At 40.0% G+C, this 17,435-nt stretch overlaps 1 protein-coding gene across 16 annotated transcripts in view; it reads right to left on the bottom strand.

The window, feature by feature from the left end:
• The window catches only part of TNRC6C (trinucleotide repeat containing adaptor 6C), a 100,884-nt gene that overhangs the window by 13,829 nt on the left and 69,620 nt on the right, over positions 1 to 17,435 (bottom strand). For 4 of the 16 annotated variants that reach the window (XM_051634516.1, XM_051634521.1, XM_051634519.1 and 1 more), the window contains 12 exons: positions 15,728 to 15,937; positions 14,363 to 14,529; positions 13,597 to 13,701; positions 13,067 to 13,147; positions 12,400 to 12,457; positions 12,046 to 12,191; positions 6,246 to 6,419; positions 4,856 to 5,002; positions 4,267 to 4,389; positions 2,875 to 2,958; positions 2,318 to 2,549; positions 97 to 264 (listed from right to left, as the gene is read on the bottom strand). In XM_051634516.1, coding sequence (XP_051490476.1) covers positions 97 to 264; positions 2,318 to 2,549; positions 2,875 to 2,958; positions 4,267 to 4,389; positions 4,856 to 5,002; positions 6,246 to 6,419; positions 12,046 to 12,191; positions 12,400 to 12,457; positions 13,067 to 13,147; positions 13,597 to 13,701; positions 14,363 to 14,529; positions 15,728 to 15,937 — 1,695 coding nt within the window. The remainder of the gene's footprint in view (positions 1 to 96; positions 265 to 2,317; positions 2,550 to 2,874; positions 2,959 to 4,266; positions 4,390 to 4,855; positions 5,003 to 6,245; positions 6,420 to 12,045; positions 12,192 to 12,399; positions 12,458 to 13,066; positions 13,148 to 13,596; positions 13,702 to 14,362; positions 14,530 to 15,727; positions 15,938 to 17,435) is intronic. The other 12 variants (XM_051634520.1, XM_051634526.1, XM_051634523.1 and 9 more) reach the window with 6 other exon arrangements.

Genomic DNA, 17,435 nt, shown 5'->3' with positions numbered 1-17,435 from the left:
TTACTGAAACTAGTAATGAGGAAAAAAAAATGACAATTGCACTATGACTCAAGTCTCTTTGCAAAAAGCCAGGCTGACAGATGAAATGTGACATACCGTGCTTGCTGGAGTTCTGGTCAAGAGAAGAAGCAGCACTAGACAGATTATCCATTGAGTTGGGGTGTGTCCACTGAGGAAGGCGAGACTGGGACTGAGAAGTGTCCTTCACTGACAAACCACCAGTAATGTCCATGTTATTTACATTCATGTTCGGGTTCAGTCCAGCTGTGAGGAAATAGGTCATTAGATATCCTGCAGGATTTAAAAGTGTTTTAAAAATCCAGCTCCAGAATTTATTAACCATTGATTTTCGGGTATCCGTATTGATTTACTTGGCACATTTTCAATCTGCTGTCAGGAACTTGGGTTTTTATGGGAACACCCACTTAGCTCCCATGAATTCAGAATATGTTTCAACTTTGCTAAAAGGAAAAAAGAAAAAAGATGTAGGGATACAATTTCAAAGCTGCCAGTGTTCCTACTTGCTGTCTTTCCTTGTCTCAGAAGAGGCACTCTGGAAGAATGCACTGGAACACTACATTTCAACCAGTGAAGAATTTGCAGCATTCCATTTCCAAGCCAAAATATTCCAACTGTCTCACCAGCACAGCCCCATGATGTCTGCCATATTGTTTTGCTGACAACATTGAAAAAATCCCAAATGAAGCAACTACTTAAAAGGAAGTACACACAGCTGCTATCTATCAGAGCTGGTATTGTATTATTTGGGCATAGATTTTGTGTAACCAGAACAAAAATCACTCACACTGTATTTAAGGAATGATTTTTGACATGCCTCTGTGACACAAATCTGGGTCCTTTTTGATATATAATCCTGAATGTTAGCAAATCACAGGAAGCTGAGATATGACAAGAACCTCTTAGACTTAGGCATTTAATTCATACATTCTTTTGCCTTCTGATGCTCCCTGCCACAACAGCTCACCCTAGCAGTCAAAATTACCTTCTTAACTGCTGCATGGTAGATAAAGCTTGGCAATTCTATTGTACACAGCATAAAGAGAGTCACAAAGAGATTAAACAAATTCCTTTATGTCATAAATGAAGTCTGTAGCATATGTTAAAGAATCACAGAAAACAGGTTGGAAAGGTTGTTCTCTTCACCCTATTTCAAGGCTGAATCAATTGCTTTGACATCAATCATATTTGACAGAGCTATGTCTAACCTACCACCAAATGACTGGTGGAGAAGACTTCAGACACTGCCCAGGTAATTTATCCCAGTACTCTAGTTTGCTTAAAGCAAATAAATTATCCTTAATGTTTAACTAGATCTCCTTTTATGCAACATAAGTTGATTACCTCTTGCATTAGCCACATACAAGAAAACTTCAAAGCTAGCTTTTACGTTCTTCAAGATTCCTGCATGTCTCTTCAGACTTCTCTTTAGATGAAAGTGAGCAGAGGACTTCACTTCCTCCTTAGCAATAATGTTTTTGAACCATCACCTGCACAACACTCTGCATTTCTTCAAAACTGATCGATCTTTCTTGAAATAGATTGACCAAAATTGATGCTTTACCAGATTATTACAGGAAAAAATGACTTTGCATGACTTTCAGATGATAATTCCTGTTCATCCACATGACATTTGTGTGTTTTACAATATGACGCTGTTAATATGTATTTAGCTCATAAACAGCAACATATGCAGATAGTTAATGCAGCAAATCTTCCATCCAGATATTTGTAGGCAGAGCACAGGTGAGCAAAGAAGGTTCAAAGGGAGACCTTATTATGATGTTCCAGTACTTGAAGGGTGGCTGCCAAGAAAATGGAGACTCCCTTTTTATAAGGAGTCACATGGAAAAGACAAGAGGTAAGGGGAGCAAGTTGCTCCTGGGGAGATTTGGACACAAGAGGTAAATTCTTCACCCTGAGGACAGGCAAACATTGGAGTAGTGTCCCAAGGGAAGTGGTGGATTCCTCCACATTGAACAGGTTTAAGTCTCAGCTTGACAGGGTACTGAGCTACCTCATAGAAACTATAGTATTACCTAGAAAGGTTGGATCAGATGATCTTTGAGGTCCCTTCCAACCTGGCATTCTATGATTCTATGAAATGCATGCCACCTGAACAGCTACCAGACAGGCACCTAGCACCATGGGTTTGTTGAGGCATTTCAACCCTATTTAACAAAACACATCTTCTCTATTCCTGTGTTGTATTGTAGAGCACAATATTTAGATGCTGAAGCAGTGAAATCCACTCCCTCTGTCTTTTCCATGGGGAACTGCTTTAATGAGGGACACTTACCAAGAGGGTAAGGAGCAAAGGTGTTCGGTGAAGACTGTTGCTCTTTGGTCTGCAGGTCAGGTAGGCCGGGAGCCTGGGGATGGGGTGAAAAGCTATCCATGGCTGATTTGCCTGCAGAGGGGTGCAAAGATAGATGTGGAGGGGGAGGCTGCTGCTTCATAAGCAGGGCCTGGGCCAGCTGGCGCTGGTGCTGCTGGATCTGCTGCTGCATGTTATTGATTGTACGTGCAACCTGGCAAGAGAAAGAATCAATAAATGCTCCATTGAACAAAAGGACACTAGATGTCTCCTGCTTTTCTCTACAGTGAAATGATACAATAGATCTCTTTACAAATAGAAATTGACTGTTCGAAGGGTTGAAGAGCTTTCCTCCAATAACTGAATGCTGTGAAATAGCTTCATTACTCTAGCACTCTTCCCTTTTCAATACTCAAGCCATGCACTGTGTTACTGTTTCTAAGGATGCTTTAGCTGCTTCGGTGTAACAGAGCACAATCTCTTGAAGCTACTGAAACCAAACTCTTAGGAGAGAGATTTTAACTGGCAGGGTAACTTACTTGCTGCTCCTGTTGTCTCATGGGTCCGGAAACATTACGCTGAGCCTGTAACATCTGCTGCTGGATTTGTAAACGTTGGTACGCCTGGAGACAGAGAGGAGAGGGCTGAGCTCCTAACACATGCAATTAGCCAGACAAGCTTGCTTGGACTGCTCTGGTACATTACAAAATAAGACACTAAGAGTCTTCTGAAAACACACAGTAAAGCAAAAGTAACATCCTTGTTCCAAATGTATTTTATTATGTATTTAATTCTAGTGTTCCCTGTTGTTTGCTTTTTTAAAATCAAACATCAATTAAAAATGTTTTAAGTTTATGAGCAATAAATTGTCATTAAACATGGGAACCTTTTTCTTTGTTTGGAAAAAAAAACGTAACCCAACACAAAAATGAAAAGAATGTTTATACTATTACACAAATAAGATAAATACCAATAGTTATTTTTGGTTTGGCCATTTTGAGTTCTGACAGCACTTGGTAATTAGTTGTGCTGCTTCATTCCAGAAATTTTCCACAATTTTAACATGATTAGCTAGGCAGTAAATTTGTTGTTTCAAGGTGTTGCTCTGAAACATGTATTTAAAATCCAAAGGAGCTCTGTAAGGTCTCTTTCATCTGGGTGCTGTTTAATTATTACCATTGCACGAGATCAATGCTGTACTCTCCAAAACTAGGAAACTAGAAATGAATAATAGTATCAAACACTACTCCTAACAGAAGAGCTTGACTAGCACACTGAGATCAGCAATTATGCTAGTCTTCATCCACAAGTCTACCTTTGAAACACTGACTTACTGGTAGCAGTACCTCTTCTGAAAACATTCTTAACATCTAATTAAATATTTTCATACACACACACGTGCAAAATTTTCAAATACAGCAAAAGAGCACAACTTTTCAAAAGTAGTTCTTATTACATGATGTGCTTAATATACATGTCATTAATTACAGGAAACTTATCCTACACTTCATTATTTAGTGAGAGAAATGAAGTTCTCCAGGTAACTCAGGTGACCAGCACTGCTGAGATTTCTCTCCTGTGTGACACAAATCTCCCAGTTGTTCCATTAGTTGCATTTGTTGGCATGTAATACACAAGTTTAGTGCTGTTTGAGAACATACTAGGTTACTCAAACCAGTAGGAAGACAACTGACTTTTTTTTGTTTCACTCATCAGCTGTAAAGGATAATTACTCCACAAATGACTATTTATAAAGCCTGAGGCAAAAAATGCATGATTTTGTTTCTTTAAAAAGAAATAACCACCAACGTAATCAGCATCTGACTGTTTGAAAGATCTGCCATGTCCATTGAAAAATTTAGCTAGCCACTTTCTCATTTTATCTTCATGCCTCCCATTCTGGAGCTTATTTGCCACATCTTTTAACTTACCAGCTGCAGCTGATAGAGCTGGTTCAACATCGTCATATGCTGAGGATTATTAATTGGCGAGGTTAACTGTGCAGGGCTGAGACCAATGTTTTTTGCTGCAAACTGCAAAAGCTGTGCTTGAACCTAAGAAAGAGCAGTGTATTAAACATTGTATATTTACTTTTAACAGTGGCAACTGTGTAAGCCATTAACAAGAGTCACAAGACATCAGCTGGAAAATATTACCAATACCCAAAGTAGCACCATGAACTATAAATTAACAACAGGCTCTAATACAAATCCTAATAACCACACTCCAATGTCCATTTAGAGCAAAAGAGCTGAGAAGAAACTCCTCAGCTCTTTAGAAACACTACTTTTTGCAAAAAGGAACATGAGAATGTGCCCACACAGATCATGTAGAGAACAGACATGCGAGAACATCCTACCTGTGTTACATGCTTACTGGGCTAAGAAATAAATCAGAGACACAGCCAGGCAACAGTAGCTGCAAAGCCTCAGCAGCCTGACGGAATGCATATGGGGAGAAGAGTGTGTATGGAAGAGTTCCAGGGAAAGGAAAAACTCAGGAATGGAAGTGTTGTCTAACCTGAGGGGATAGAAACTGAGGCACTTGAGCACGAAGACTAGGCTGGGATGAATTAAGAGGTTGCACTGGCGGTTGCTGCGGCTGTTGCATGGTCCTGGTTTGTGCTGCTCCGCTATTGCCAAACATACCCAGATTGCCACTCGGTATCTACAGCAGGACAGGACAGACATTGGCATTTAAAGACATCACTCAGCATATCACCTGGAAGTTACTTATCCGCGCAGCCTTTATCCTCAGGGATTATGACGGGCACGGATAAAGAAGCCAGCAGATACAGACTGTACTGACGATCAGGTTTAGGATCAGGCATGGCAAAGATCGCCAGGTACCCAACGTCCCAAACTTTGCACAGATGCCTCAACAAAAGGCAGCAGAAGTTGAAGATCAGTATTTTAAGGATGTATAACCCTAGAGGGTCACAAGATGAACAAAGTACTTGCCAAAATGTTTGTGTTTGCATAACAAGGGACAGGAGAATGGAGTCATTAAACTCACAGAATCCAAATCCTTAAATTATCTCGGCAGTTTTTATGCTTAAGTCATTCTACGAAGCTACTGATAAGGGACATGCTATTAGTTCAGTCTCTGCTTCTGAAAGATATGCTTAATGGGCTCTAAGTCCTGAACAAGTACTGCCTTCAGAAAAGTAACTTTAAAAGAATATACATAACAAAAGCCACCAGAGAATGATTCTGTAGTTTTCCTGTGTTGTTCTTTCTTATCTTCGCTGGAACGTCAATTTATATGGCAAAAATAACCTTTTCGTAATCAACAGTAGTTTACAGCCTCTCAGTCTTGTGGTGTTTATCAATCTTCCCCTCCATCTCCTTCCCTTTTCTTTCCCTTTCAGCCAGTTTTACTCAGCAGCCAAAACATCTCCCTTGCCACCATGCTCTATGTGACCAGAGGTGCAAGAAGCACAGCTTCTTTCTTCCCACCTGTCAATGCTGTGAGCCCTCTTGGCACTTATAGCAGCAATAAAAAAAGACCCCATCACTTCTCTCCCATCTCATCCCTGAATAATTATGCCAGCCAGGAAAGATGAATTAGAGGAATGTCTCTGCCTCAGAGTGTGTGACAATTAGCCATGCCTCAAAAAAAGACACCTCACATCAATCAGGGCAGAGTTAGACCAGGGTTCAGTGGTATAAATCCAGAACACTACAGTCTCTTCTCAACGGATGCATGTAATTAGCAGGCTAATTACAACTAAGCAGTTGTTTTATGTCCTATAACATGGAACATTTACACAGCAGGTAGTTTCTCCCCTGATATTTCACGTGAACAAAGACGTTGCACACGCTTCCCGTGTAAAACACCGTTTCCCCCAGGGAACCGATGAGTCCAAGAGAGCTGAAATTCAACTTGGGATCTTCCCCAACAGCCTTACCTGTCTAGAAGAATTCAAGTTTTGCATGCCCAGCCCTGAGGCAATCCCGCCCAGGGTCTGATTAGGGAGTGCACTGTTTGAAAGGGGGAGCTTCAGGCTTGGTGAAGGCAAAAATGGTGAAGTAGTGGGCTCTTCCACTAGGCCGCCATCCTGATTGGAGAAAGAAAGGGTGAGCTGCGTGCGGTGCCCAGGAGCAGGCAGCACACAAAACAGTGTCCCATGGAAATAGAAAAGGGCATGGATGAATATAAATATTAAAAAAAAAAAAAGAACAAAAGAAGAAAAAAAAGGCATGAATAACAGGGAATGAAAAATATGGAGTGAAGGGAGAAGAAAGAAAGAAACAGTATTAAGGTACTGTTTTTCTTTATTTTGGTACACTTAATCCACTAACATAGAATCACCCTCACCCATCTCTCCAGAAGCAAAGGAGGAATTCAACAACTGAGCACTGAGTTATCACCTCTTCCTCCCCTCTTAGCTCCATCTCCTCTCTCCTCCCCCAGATGGAAAGGTGGAAAGAGAAGAGACCCAGCAGATTTTGGGGAAGCCTTTTGTTCGGTTAGTAAACTCCCAGCAGCGTAGCACCAAGATACTGCTTTTGTTAGCCCAGAACCTGAGAAAGGCCAGATCAGCTTATATGATACCAGCCTGCACTTCGTTCCACATCACAGCTCTGCTCTTAAAAAAGCATTTTTGCACTAATCCCCTTTCCTAACCGAGACACATGAGCCTCGTTTAATATTCACATAGCACCGAGTTATTATTATCCACTATGAAACATCACACTCTAATGCACCCAAGGAACACAAATATCCTTTAAAACAATAATTATAATGTTTTCTGCATAACCTTCCTAGGAAAGTGATTAAGACACTGCCTGAACATCCCCCAGGAGGAGGCAGATTCCAGCAAGCCATGAGGACCATGAGGGATCTGGCACACAGAAGGCAGCCCCCGTGGGGGGAGGAAACCAGCAAGTCAGAAAATAAAATAAATCATATAATCCCCAATCAAACAGGTAGATATCTAGCTAGTATTACAGTGGGGTACCAAGGTCAACCTCAAACTGTGCTTTGATGTCTGGGAAGCCTGCGGCAAGCATGATCAAATAACACTGTGTACAAAGTAGAGCTCCCAAAAAAAAAACGGGCAGAGTGAAAAATCTTTAATTTGCCATGTGCTGGACTGGTGTTTTCCAGCCAATATATTCATTGCAATGTAAGGCTTTTAAATAGGTGAGGAGGCTAGGTTATTTCAACCAATAAATGTGATGCCCCAGAAGATTGTGAGATACTGATAAATCTCCTTTTGTTAAAAAAGCAGCCCACTCTCCCAATCAGATACCCAAACAAATGACCTAACACAGCAACCATGCTCGGTAAATTTTATGTTCTAAGTTAATCCTGAAAAATGCATTTTCAACAGCTCTCCTTTGATGCAAAGAAAAAGTTTCTTTACTATCAGGCAAAGTGACACTTGACATGCTATCTGACTATCCTGAGGGGGACACTGACATTTTCTAATGATATCCCCAAGGCCTTTCAGCTCAAGATATTTTACATTCTACTGGACATCAGTCACACTCCACAAACAACTGCAGCTTGCATGACAGTAACAGGTTCAAGGATTTCTCCTTAGATCACAGACATATGTTTACAATTCCACCCTTCCCCCTTTAAAGTGAAAATAATTTCAAGCTTCATGCGTGCTCTCCCCTTCAGATGCCATTGTTTCCTATGTGAAGAGGCCTATTGACCATGAAAGAGCAATGCAGTTCCTCCCTGCCCCCAAATTTATTCAAGCCTTGTCTCATTGTCATTATTTTTTCCTCATTTTGGAAGCAGGCAGTGCCAGGGACAGTGGAGGACAAGCCACATTGGAGACTCAGGCATCTAATTTCCAGATCAGGCAGGCTCTTGCTGCAAGGCCATCTTCACAAGAGTGCTCCTTGGCTGAACTGCAGCAAATGTCTTTTGTGGCAAGTTTATAACGGATTATTCACATTTCCTTTGCTCTATTTTTTTCCAGTTTGAACTTGTAAGGTGCCAACTGCGCTGCACAAACCTGTGCTCTGTAAATGGAGCTGAAATCAATTCATTTCACATAAAGTACTTCAGTTGGTTGACACGAAGTACTCCTCCATCATTCTGAACCTCGACTAGGTGGTACCTCTGCTGCTGACTGGTTTGTGATCCTTTATTTTTCAGGCTTTTTATGTAACAATTGCTTCCTTAAGGATAATCTTTTTTCCTAACCTTTCCCCTTCAGTGATTTTCTTAGAAATTTATGTTCAAGTTCTCACTCAGGCTAATAAATTAAGCAAATCCCCTACATCTGAATAGTCAAAATCAGGCTCAACCCAGCACTGCTTTTAAATTTTTGAAGGGACTTGAAGTACCTGTAAAATCCTACCAGTAGCAGTATTTCCTTCTGCAATTACCCAATACAAAGCACCACACTGCTGCTCAACAATGCATTATTTTTAGGACTTCAGAAAGTCTCTCTCAAACATCTCATGTACCAAATATGACAGAATGCAAGGGGAATTAATGAGATTTTTTTGCCCTGTGAGATACAGATAACTTAGCAGAGGATTCCTGGATACTTTGGCAGTCACTTGTCAACAACTGCCACTTCATGAATCAAAATGTTCCGACAGATGAGAGACTGATGAATTTGCCAGAGGTCCTTATACAAAGTCAGTTACAGAAGTAATTAGTAGAAAATACACATCAATGACTTCTTAAAACAGAAAAAAAAACCCTTATCCAGAAGAGGGAGTTAAAGTAACAAAATTTCACCTCAAAACAAATTATTTTCAAATCTGAAAGGAGTTGGGTAGAGCTGAAAGGAACTGGTATTTTTAATTTTGAAAACACAACGTGAAAGAGATTTCAAAATTTGGAAGTTCAGAAAAAGAAACAATCACTCAATCACAGGAAGCTGAGATGGAGGGAAGAATAATTTAAAAGTCAGTCTTAAAATCCTGGGGACCACCATCCAACTGCAAGGCCTACAAAAGTGTTTCTGCATAATGCTAAAATATCCCATTTGTTATCCCAAAGACAAAGAGCAACCACTCTCACCAGAGACAACTGGGACCAGAATGTGAAGGGTAAGGTTGAAAAAAAAAAAAATCCAACAAACACTATGTTTGATTGAAAAACAAGGGAAAACCCTAGTTGGAACATTTTAGGATGAACACAACTGCAGCCAACAGGCATCAAGACTTGTTGACCTGGATTTCTCAACAGTAGAGAAGAGCAGCTATGACAGGGAAAAAAGAATATCTGCAGCAAGTGTTGAGGAATCACTCAAAGCAACACTCAAAGCTTTAGTTGCACTGGCTATTGCTAATCCAGAGAGAAAAGGGAATTCAACGGGTCCAAAGCAAATGTCAGGGTTGGATATTCTCTCTCCTCAAATGCATAAGGTTAAAAAAAGAACTAAGTGCTGGCTTTACCTGTCAGAGAAAAGGTGAGAAAATAATAATGGAGACTAAACTCAGGTGAGCAGAGAGGCTGAGAGAATCCGCTGGGAAAGAGTGGTGGCAATGAGCACACTAACCCAGCTTACAATTTTGTCAAGAGGAACCTCACATGACTTGTTGAAGACTCAGGAAAGCTAAGCAAAAGGATCATGATTTGAGATAAGACAGTAAGTAAAATAAGGAACACTGGCTGGAGTGCTTTGTGCAGCTGTGCAGAGGGCTTGTTCACTGACCAAAGATCACCTGAGCAGGAAGCAGGACAGCTTCAGGCTCTGAAATAGGACCTCAAAGGGCAGAAAAGTTTTGGAGGAGTTCCTTTAGCAGTATGAACTGTAAATCTCGAAATAACTTCTTTGGAAAAAACCTATCTAGTTTTACAGTAGGAACTATATTTGTTAAATTCACTTAGCAAGTTGCTCCCATAGATAACAAATACAGTTTGGGATTATTTCCTTTGTCATAGTCAAGTCACTGCGACAGATTATGCCTAGACTGACAGGTTCTACTTGCTGTATTAATATTAATGGTTTTAGTATTCACAACTTCTCAATAGTTGTGTTTAACATATGCTTCCATAATTATGCATTATGCTGCACATAATGCAGCTCTCTGTCTGGCAGCAATTTTACTGCTTAAGACATTGTTACCCTAGAAAAGGAAAGGTTAACTGGCATGCACGCATTAATTTTGTGACCTTCATCAGGAGAGAGATCTTCCAATTAACATATTCATTAAAGTTTGCCATAAACAACTAGATTTGCCATAGTTAAGAATGAAATTTACATGGCAGCAAGACAAAGGAGAAGAAAGAAGAGCCAGGTGGAGGCTTGTATGTAGGAAATACAGAACAAATTAATGGACACCACATCATTCCTACGTAAGTAGAGAGCCAAGAAGGAACAAATGTTATTAATTCCCCCAACAGCAGAAAAGCACTTTTCTAACATATAGCATTTAGAGGGAACTGCCACAACACTAGATTACTCAACACTGTGGCAGCATTTGAATTATCACGAAAACTTTTGGTATGTAAGGACCCTCTAAAGCAAACTTTATACAGATGCTAATTTTTCCTTATTAACAGAAATAACCTGTAATTATGTACGATGCATTTGTGTTTAATCAAATTAACTTGTTTTACAGTTTGTGTTGTACCAGTCAAAAAACTCCACAAACTGTTTGGACTGTGATCACAGCAGAAATAAGTAATGGTTGTCATAAAAAGGTCAGTATCTATCAGGTGTCCTGGCATAACACCTGGGAACCTGTTGCAACACAAACCAGAACTTGAAGGCTAATGCTACAGTTAAGACTAGAAGAAAACACAGGGTGGAGGGTAGGAAAGATCATAGTTATCTACAGTTGGTGAAGTTTTTAATACACCCTGTGTGTATTAACAAGTTGTTACTGCTTCCTATCCTGTAAACAACTTATGTAAAATGAATTGGTTTCAGCACAATTTGTGAAAGGCACTGATTTCTGTCTTCAGAAACCACCGACCTCCATCTGTACCAGTATTTCAAATAAAGAATGGCACCAGAGACTGTTCTTTATTAATAATTTGGGGAGGATTATGAGGTGATCTGGAGGGTCTCTTTGTAGGACTTGTACAAATCTCATTCTATTGATGATCTGGCTGCACTTTTCCCTACACTCTTTTATTTAGTCACTTTAAATATTGGACACCATGAACTTCTGAGGCCTTCTCCTCAGCCATTAAATGGTGCTTGAAAATTTGTCATACGTGATCACAGAGAAAGAAGCTCATTGGAGAAGCTATTTATGACTGTGTGTCTGCTCTTCAACTTAAAAATACCTCAGCTCCTCATTCTCATTAAAGTACAGAACTTCAACTGAAATCTAAAAGGAGCTCAACACTAAAACAGGCATTAGGAGCCTGATTCTTCAAGATTTTAGCCTTGGTCCTGCCTGATCATTAATTCGGGCAGGGCTCACTGACTCTCTGGACTCTTATGGAGTCAAAGGCTTTCTGCATCCTGTTTCTTAGGTTTTGCCATTTCTAGTTCCATTGCTTTACTGATTCTATAGTAAGTTTTCTTTTCAAGTGTCACACTGGGGCATCATGATCACCACTGCTCATTTCCATGTGGGAATCAAAGCACTGGTCCTTTCCGAAAGGACTAAATTCCCCACAAGATTAAAAAAGAAGAGAAAAAAAGAATCAAGCCATATGTAATTTCCATCACATTTCTCTCTCCAACCTTCTAAACAGACAGTGGAAATCAGCAATATTTCTACCCAGTGTGCAGTTTCCACTTGTTATCACATCCATACACCTGAGCTTACCTTGTCAAGGAAGGTGGGGCGGTCCATGGAAGACTCTTTGGAGATTGGTGGTGGGCGGCAGCCAAGGGGTTTGGTGACCATTCCATTATAGTCGGTCACTCCCATTCCACGCTTGTCCATTTCCACCTTCTTTTCCAGCAGAGCACCTTGACAGAACAAGGAAATATATATTGAAAGAGGTGGTGCAAAACCAATCAATTTGCCAACAGTTGTTTGGAGATGTAGGTCTTTCTTACAAAAGCAAGAGCAAGGAAATAAATATTATCCAGTAGATCTGGGGAAAATCAAACTCTCAGAGTCATGAATGGTCCCTGTATGGCTTTAAAGAAAAAAAATATTTACACAGGTACTTACTCATGGCCTGATCAAGATTCATATTGTTGCTCTTCAAGGCCTCTTCCGCTGGCTCTCTCTGTCAAAGATATGGATTATGTTAAGAAAAGAAGTCATCATGCTTATACAATTTCAAAGCAAACAGAGACAACAGATGTGTCTCCTAAATATTGCATTTAATATTTACTCAGCAGCACAAATAATGACCACACACATTTCTTCCTGCTTTTCACCAACTTCAGTAACAATTCAGTGAGTTTCAGTATGTCAAGCAAGTACCAGTTCTACAAGGTAAAATGATAATAGTCTATTTCCATTTCTTCCTGTTTGCTATGGACAACAGAAATATCACTGTGATATGCCTTTTTCTCTAAAAAAACCCCAGCTATTCTCTAATTTCACCTGTGTAATAAAAAAAGAGGAAAAAGTAGAATTATTACTGAAGTCCCAAGTAACACCCGTTATTTTAAAGCTGAACTTCAGAAGTTCTACGAATGCCATCACACAACGTATGTCACCAAGTAATCTCAGAGAGCACTCTACTAGCTTATGGTAGATTTCTGAAATTAAATGTCTGAACTGAGGTCACAGAACTATTTCTCATGCTGAGAGGCTGAAAATCTTTTTGTAGCTACAGCCTGGAAAGGCCAGCCAAGCCCCAGGTGTGCTTGCTATGAACTCTACTCACAGGGAAGCCCATGTCTGTGAGCTGTTTTATCAGACGGTTCATGATCCAGGCCTCATCTTGCTTGCTAGATGTCTTCATGCCCTTAGTAAATAAATGGGAGATTCCATTAATGCTCTGGTTCCCATATCCATGCTAGTGAGATGTACATAAAATAGATGGTAAGTTTTTTTTATTAATAAGACATGCTACTGAAAGATGTATTAGTAGATTAATTTAGAAAGTACTGAAGAACCCTCCGAACAACGTAACTATGATTTTCTTCCCCCACAAAGTGTAGAAATTTTATCTCAGTTGAACAGGTGTTCAGTGTGCTATTTAGTATTTGATTTGCTGACCACTGAATTAAAGCCACCTTTGAATTTACTTATTTCATTTTAATCCTTGGCAGAAAAACTGCAATTAATTAAAAATTTCTAATAGAGTACAACACTTCCTGAAAAACATTCCCAAAAACGACTTTGCAACCTTGTAGTTAAGAATGTTATTCAGTGTATTTTCTTAAAAACAAACAAGAGCATCTAGATAAACACCTTTAAAAGATCTCTGTGCAGCTTTTCTATCACAAAATCCTTAAGAAGTCTCTTCCTTTCAGTTCTCCAGAAAGTACCAAGGGACAAGCGTGGATTTGTTTTGGGCTGCGGACAGTACAAGAAACAACCATACTTGATCAAATCACTGGCCTAACTGTTGGCTAATGGAATAACAAACAAACTGGCTAAATGCATTCCCAATTCCTTTAAGTTACAGCCTGGCCTTGTCCTGAAATAAAGGCTGTGCAATGGAAAACCTCCTAACACAATTGGCAAAATGTTCTTGGTTGAGCGTGGCATTAATACAAGTTTGCTTTGTTCACATACCAGGACACACCTTAGAATTATCTATTTGTTCCTCACAAATAGGAAGCAGATTATTTTTTTTGTTGAACCATTTCATCACAAACTACTGTTTGCTTTTCTACCACCATGGCAAGTGTCATAAAGCCCCCTTAACACCTTTTTTTGTTTCTGTTAATACATTAGCATTTCTTCAGAACACATGGAAGCTGATACAACTTAGAGAAAAAAGCAGCAACAACAAAACCTCCCAAAGCTTCTGACAGGCTGAAAGTCAAAGATCTCCCATTTTCCCCTGGAAGCAGTTAGGTGGAACTTGAACCACTGTAGTGGCAAGCTGTGTTTGTGTTCAGGTGTCAAGAGGTCTAATTTAAGAGTTCAGGCATAATGCAACGACAACTGATTCTAGTAATGTTACTCTAATTCCACTTACTTCTAGAGACCATCTTTATTTTTGTCTTACCTTTTGAAGTCCTTTCTTTGGGGCATTCCCCCAGGAATTACAGGAGGAGCTGCTCTCTTGTGAAGCAGTATTATTCCACATATCTCCTTCCTCATCTTCCCACTGACTAGTACTGAGATTCACTTCATCCCCACCACTGCCCCAGCCTTCTTGCATAGATTTTGAAGCTGGAGGGAAAGAAGAAAAATCAGATCCAATTTCCTGCAGATTTTACAGAAACAGCCTTTTGTGCTACCATTTGAATATTTTGAAGAGAGACAGAGGTTCATCAAGTAACTTAACTGACATTAAATAATAAGGACTCCTCCCTTGAAGCTTGGAAAAAATAAAAAACTTCTCTAAATACTTTATAGCAGAAAAAGTCCAGCAACTGCACGTCTAACCTTTTCCTGTACAAGATCTGCGCTCATGGTTATTCCAGTCTCCTAGGAACAAGGAACCAAAAGTATGACCACTCACTTGGTAACTGCTATTTTACTTCCAATTCATCTTGTCAATTCAGCTGCCACAGTCTTTCAACGAACAAAACCAAATTTCCAGGTCACTAATGGTCAGAAACTGATTCCTATCTCAGAAGAATGGGATCTGAAAGGAGCACATGGGCTGCAGGGAACACTTTAAGTAATGAGGTTGTATCACCTCGTTCCCCTGTATTCTGTTCATTCTGTTTAAAAATGGCATTATTCATCTGGAGACCTCTCACTCCTCTTTTTAGGTTTCCTGCGTCTTCTGTCTCTCAGCACAGTATTTTTTAGGGATGAAACTTAAAAAGACTTCCACAGCCAAAACTGAAGTCTGTAACAAGAAGTCTCCATTTGGTAATGGAGGATGTTTATCAGGTAACTTCAGTCAGGAATTGTGACGCAGTTCCTGAACCTGTGAACAGTTTTAACAGCTGAAGAAGGTGGTCTCTCCCTCAGTTTAACCTAAGAGCGAGGTTATGACTAGTCATTCTTATGTGCTGCTTTTCCTATCAGAATCAATCCTATCTTGACTGAGCTCAGTTGCTTCTCATCCCATCACAGGTTTCCTTTAGGCACCCAGGGGTAAGCACTGCTCACATGCCTCTGCAGTCCCAGTTTCCTGCATGCCTGCTGAACTGCTTTCCAAGTACACAAAAATACTCCAAGCAATACTTTTAAATTAACTGGATGGATGCACTGTATTCCTGGTTTTGGATGAATTTGGTATCTGAAGTATCAATGTTCTGACACAGCCAATAGAACTTTGAAATTATTCAGCCAGCCTCCAATTTGAATGCACAGAAAACCAGAAGTGCAGCTTAAAAATACTGGCAGAAACAACCACACTCTGCATTATTTTTTTCCCCCCAACCTCTGATGCCAGTGACATCCACACACCTACCTGGTTTGCACAGTGCTGGGGCAGCAGCTGGAGCATTTGTTCTTCCATATGTCCCTGCTGACTCGGCAGGATTCTCTCCCCACCCTGTACCACTGCTGGGGGGCTTCCCCCAGGCTGAAGTGCCATTATCAACTGCAGCAGAAGGGGATGAGGGCTCTCCCCAAGAAGCTTCAGTCTTGGTGTGGACAGTAGGCATTTCTCCCCAGCCTGCTGAAGCGAGGGGAAGCAGAGAAGAACAGTGATGAGAGGGAAGGTTTCTCTTGTCAATAATTTCAAAGATGGACATTTTATTAACGCCTTTGTCTGGAAAGAGCATGAACCAGTAAGTAGACAGTAACTCTAAACACATATATAAAAAATCCCTTTGATTTGGTCTCCGAAGTCTTTTCTTAATTGAATACTAATTCCAAGTTGTCAAGACAGAAAGTGTTTTTTAGCATAGCCAGGAGCAGTCAGGCTGCCAGGCAAGCACCAGAGCTGGTCCCAAGGGAGCAGTTGCTTCCAACATGACTTCTCAGAGCAGACCCAACAGGGCCCAGGGAACACACAGCAGTGGAGAGCAGTCAGGAGACCAGGACCCAAGATGGAGCTGGGCCTTGTTTCACTGAAAGATTTTAAGCTATTTTAACTTAACTATCTACAAATTATCCAATCTCTTTTCTCATACTCTACAAGATAATTTGTTTGCTACCGTTTTCAATGTAGGTTTATGTAACATTCCTTTTGGAAATTTTCCTTTTGGAAAGCTTTTATTACAGCTTATGGCTGATTGTGCTCCCTATGTATCCCTTCAGCACTGAGGGTCTACATTAGAATAAATACAATATTTAGAGATGTAGGCAAGACTGCAATTAGAATCTACAGTCAAATGTGCCAGGAATGGCCACAGAGATTCTGAGTCTAAAGAGCAACACTGATCAACACAGCAAAAGCATAAATTGAATTTTAAATGACCACTAGGCTCTTCATCTATGATCCAGATGTGTCTTTTCAGATAAGAACTTTTTTTGGAGTTCAAGGTACTTTTTAAAAGCATACGAAAGAGCCAGACACATGAAAGGCCAGTAAACAGAGTTTTTCATATACCAACTATTAACCTGTTTTTTCTATAATTATCACAAAAAGCTTTACATTGCATGACAACTGAGATCTCAAGGTACTGCAGAATTCAGACTGCTTAGAACTTCCAACTGTTGATTAGGCTGCTAATTCAAGAACCTGTCCTCTTTTCACTAGAGATTAATATTAGTAACTTTGGGTATTTTATGTCCTGCCAAATCCGTTATCACTTCCAGGAGCTCACAACACGAAAACAGATCTGGAAAGTATAAAACTTGGTTTTGCTAATATGCATCACTATTGTTTTTAACAGACTTTCATAATTTAAGGGCTTTGGTGCAGCACTATTCCTTTTTTTCTCCTCAGTGTTACTTATAAAAACACTCCAGAAATGTTTTCAGCACAAACTGACGCCTAGAGTAGGTAGAAAATGGTAAGGAAATCACAAAAGAACTTTTAAGAGTATCTTGAAATGTATTAATCCAACTAAGCAACACACAGCAACAAGTCTAGCAGATTTCTTGCTAGATCTCTTTGCAGAATTTACTGATTTCAACAGAATTTCTGTTACTAGAAACTGCTGACAAACACCACCAACACTGGTTGGGAATGAAAAAAATGCCTTTCAATTAGATGGGCTGGTGTCTGT

The sequence above is a fragment of the Apus apus genome, chromosome 17, assembly GCF_020740795.1.
Source record: "Apus apus isolate bApuApu2 chromosome 17, bApuApu2.pri.cur, whole genome shotgun sequence".
Classification (NCBI taxonomy): Eukaryota; Metazoa; Chordata; class Aves; order Apodiformes; family Apodidae; genus Apus; species Apus apus.
The sequence above is the reverse complement of the archived record's forward strand: the minus strand, read 5'-3'. Positions and strand labels throughout refer to the sequence as shown.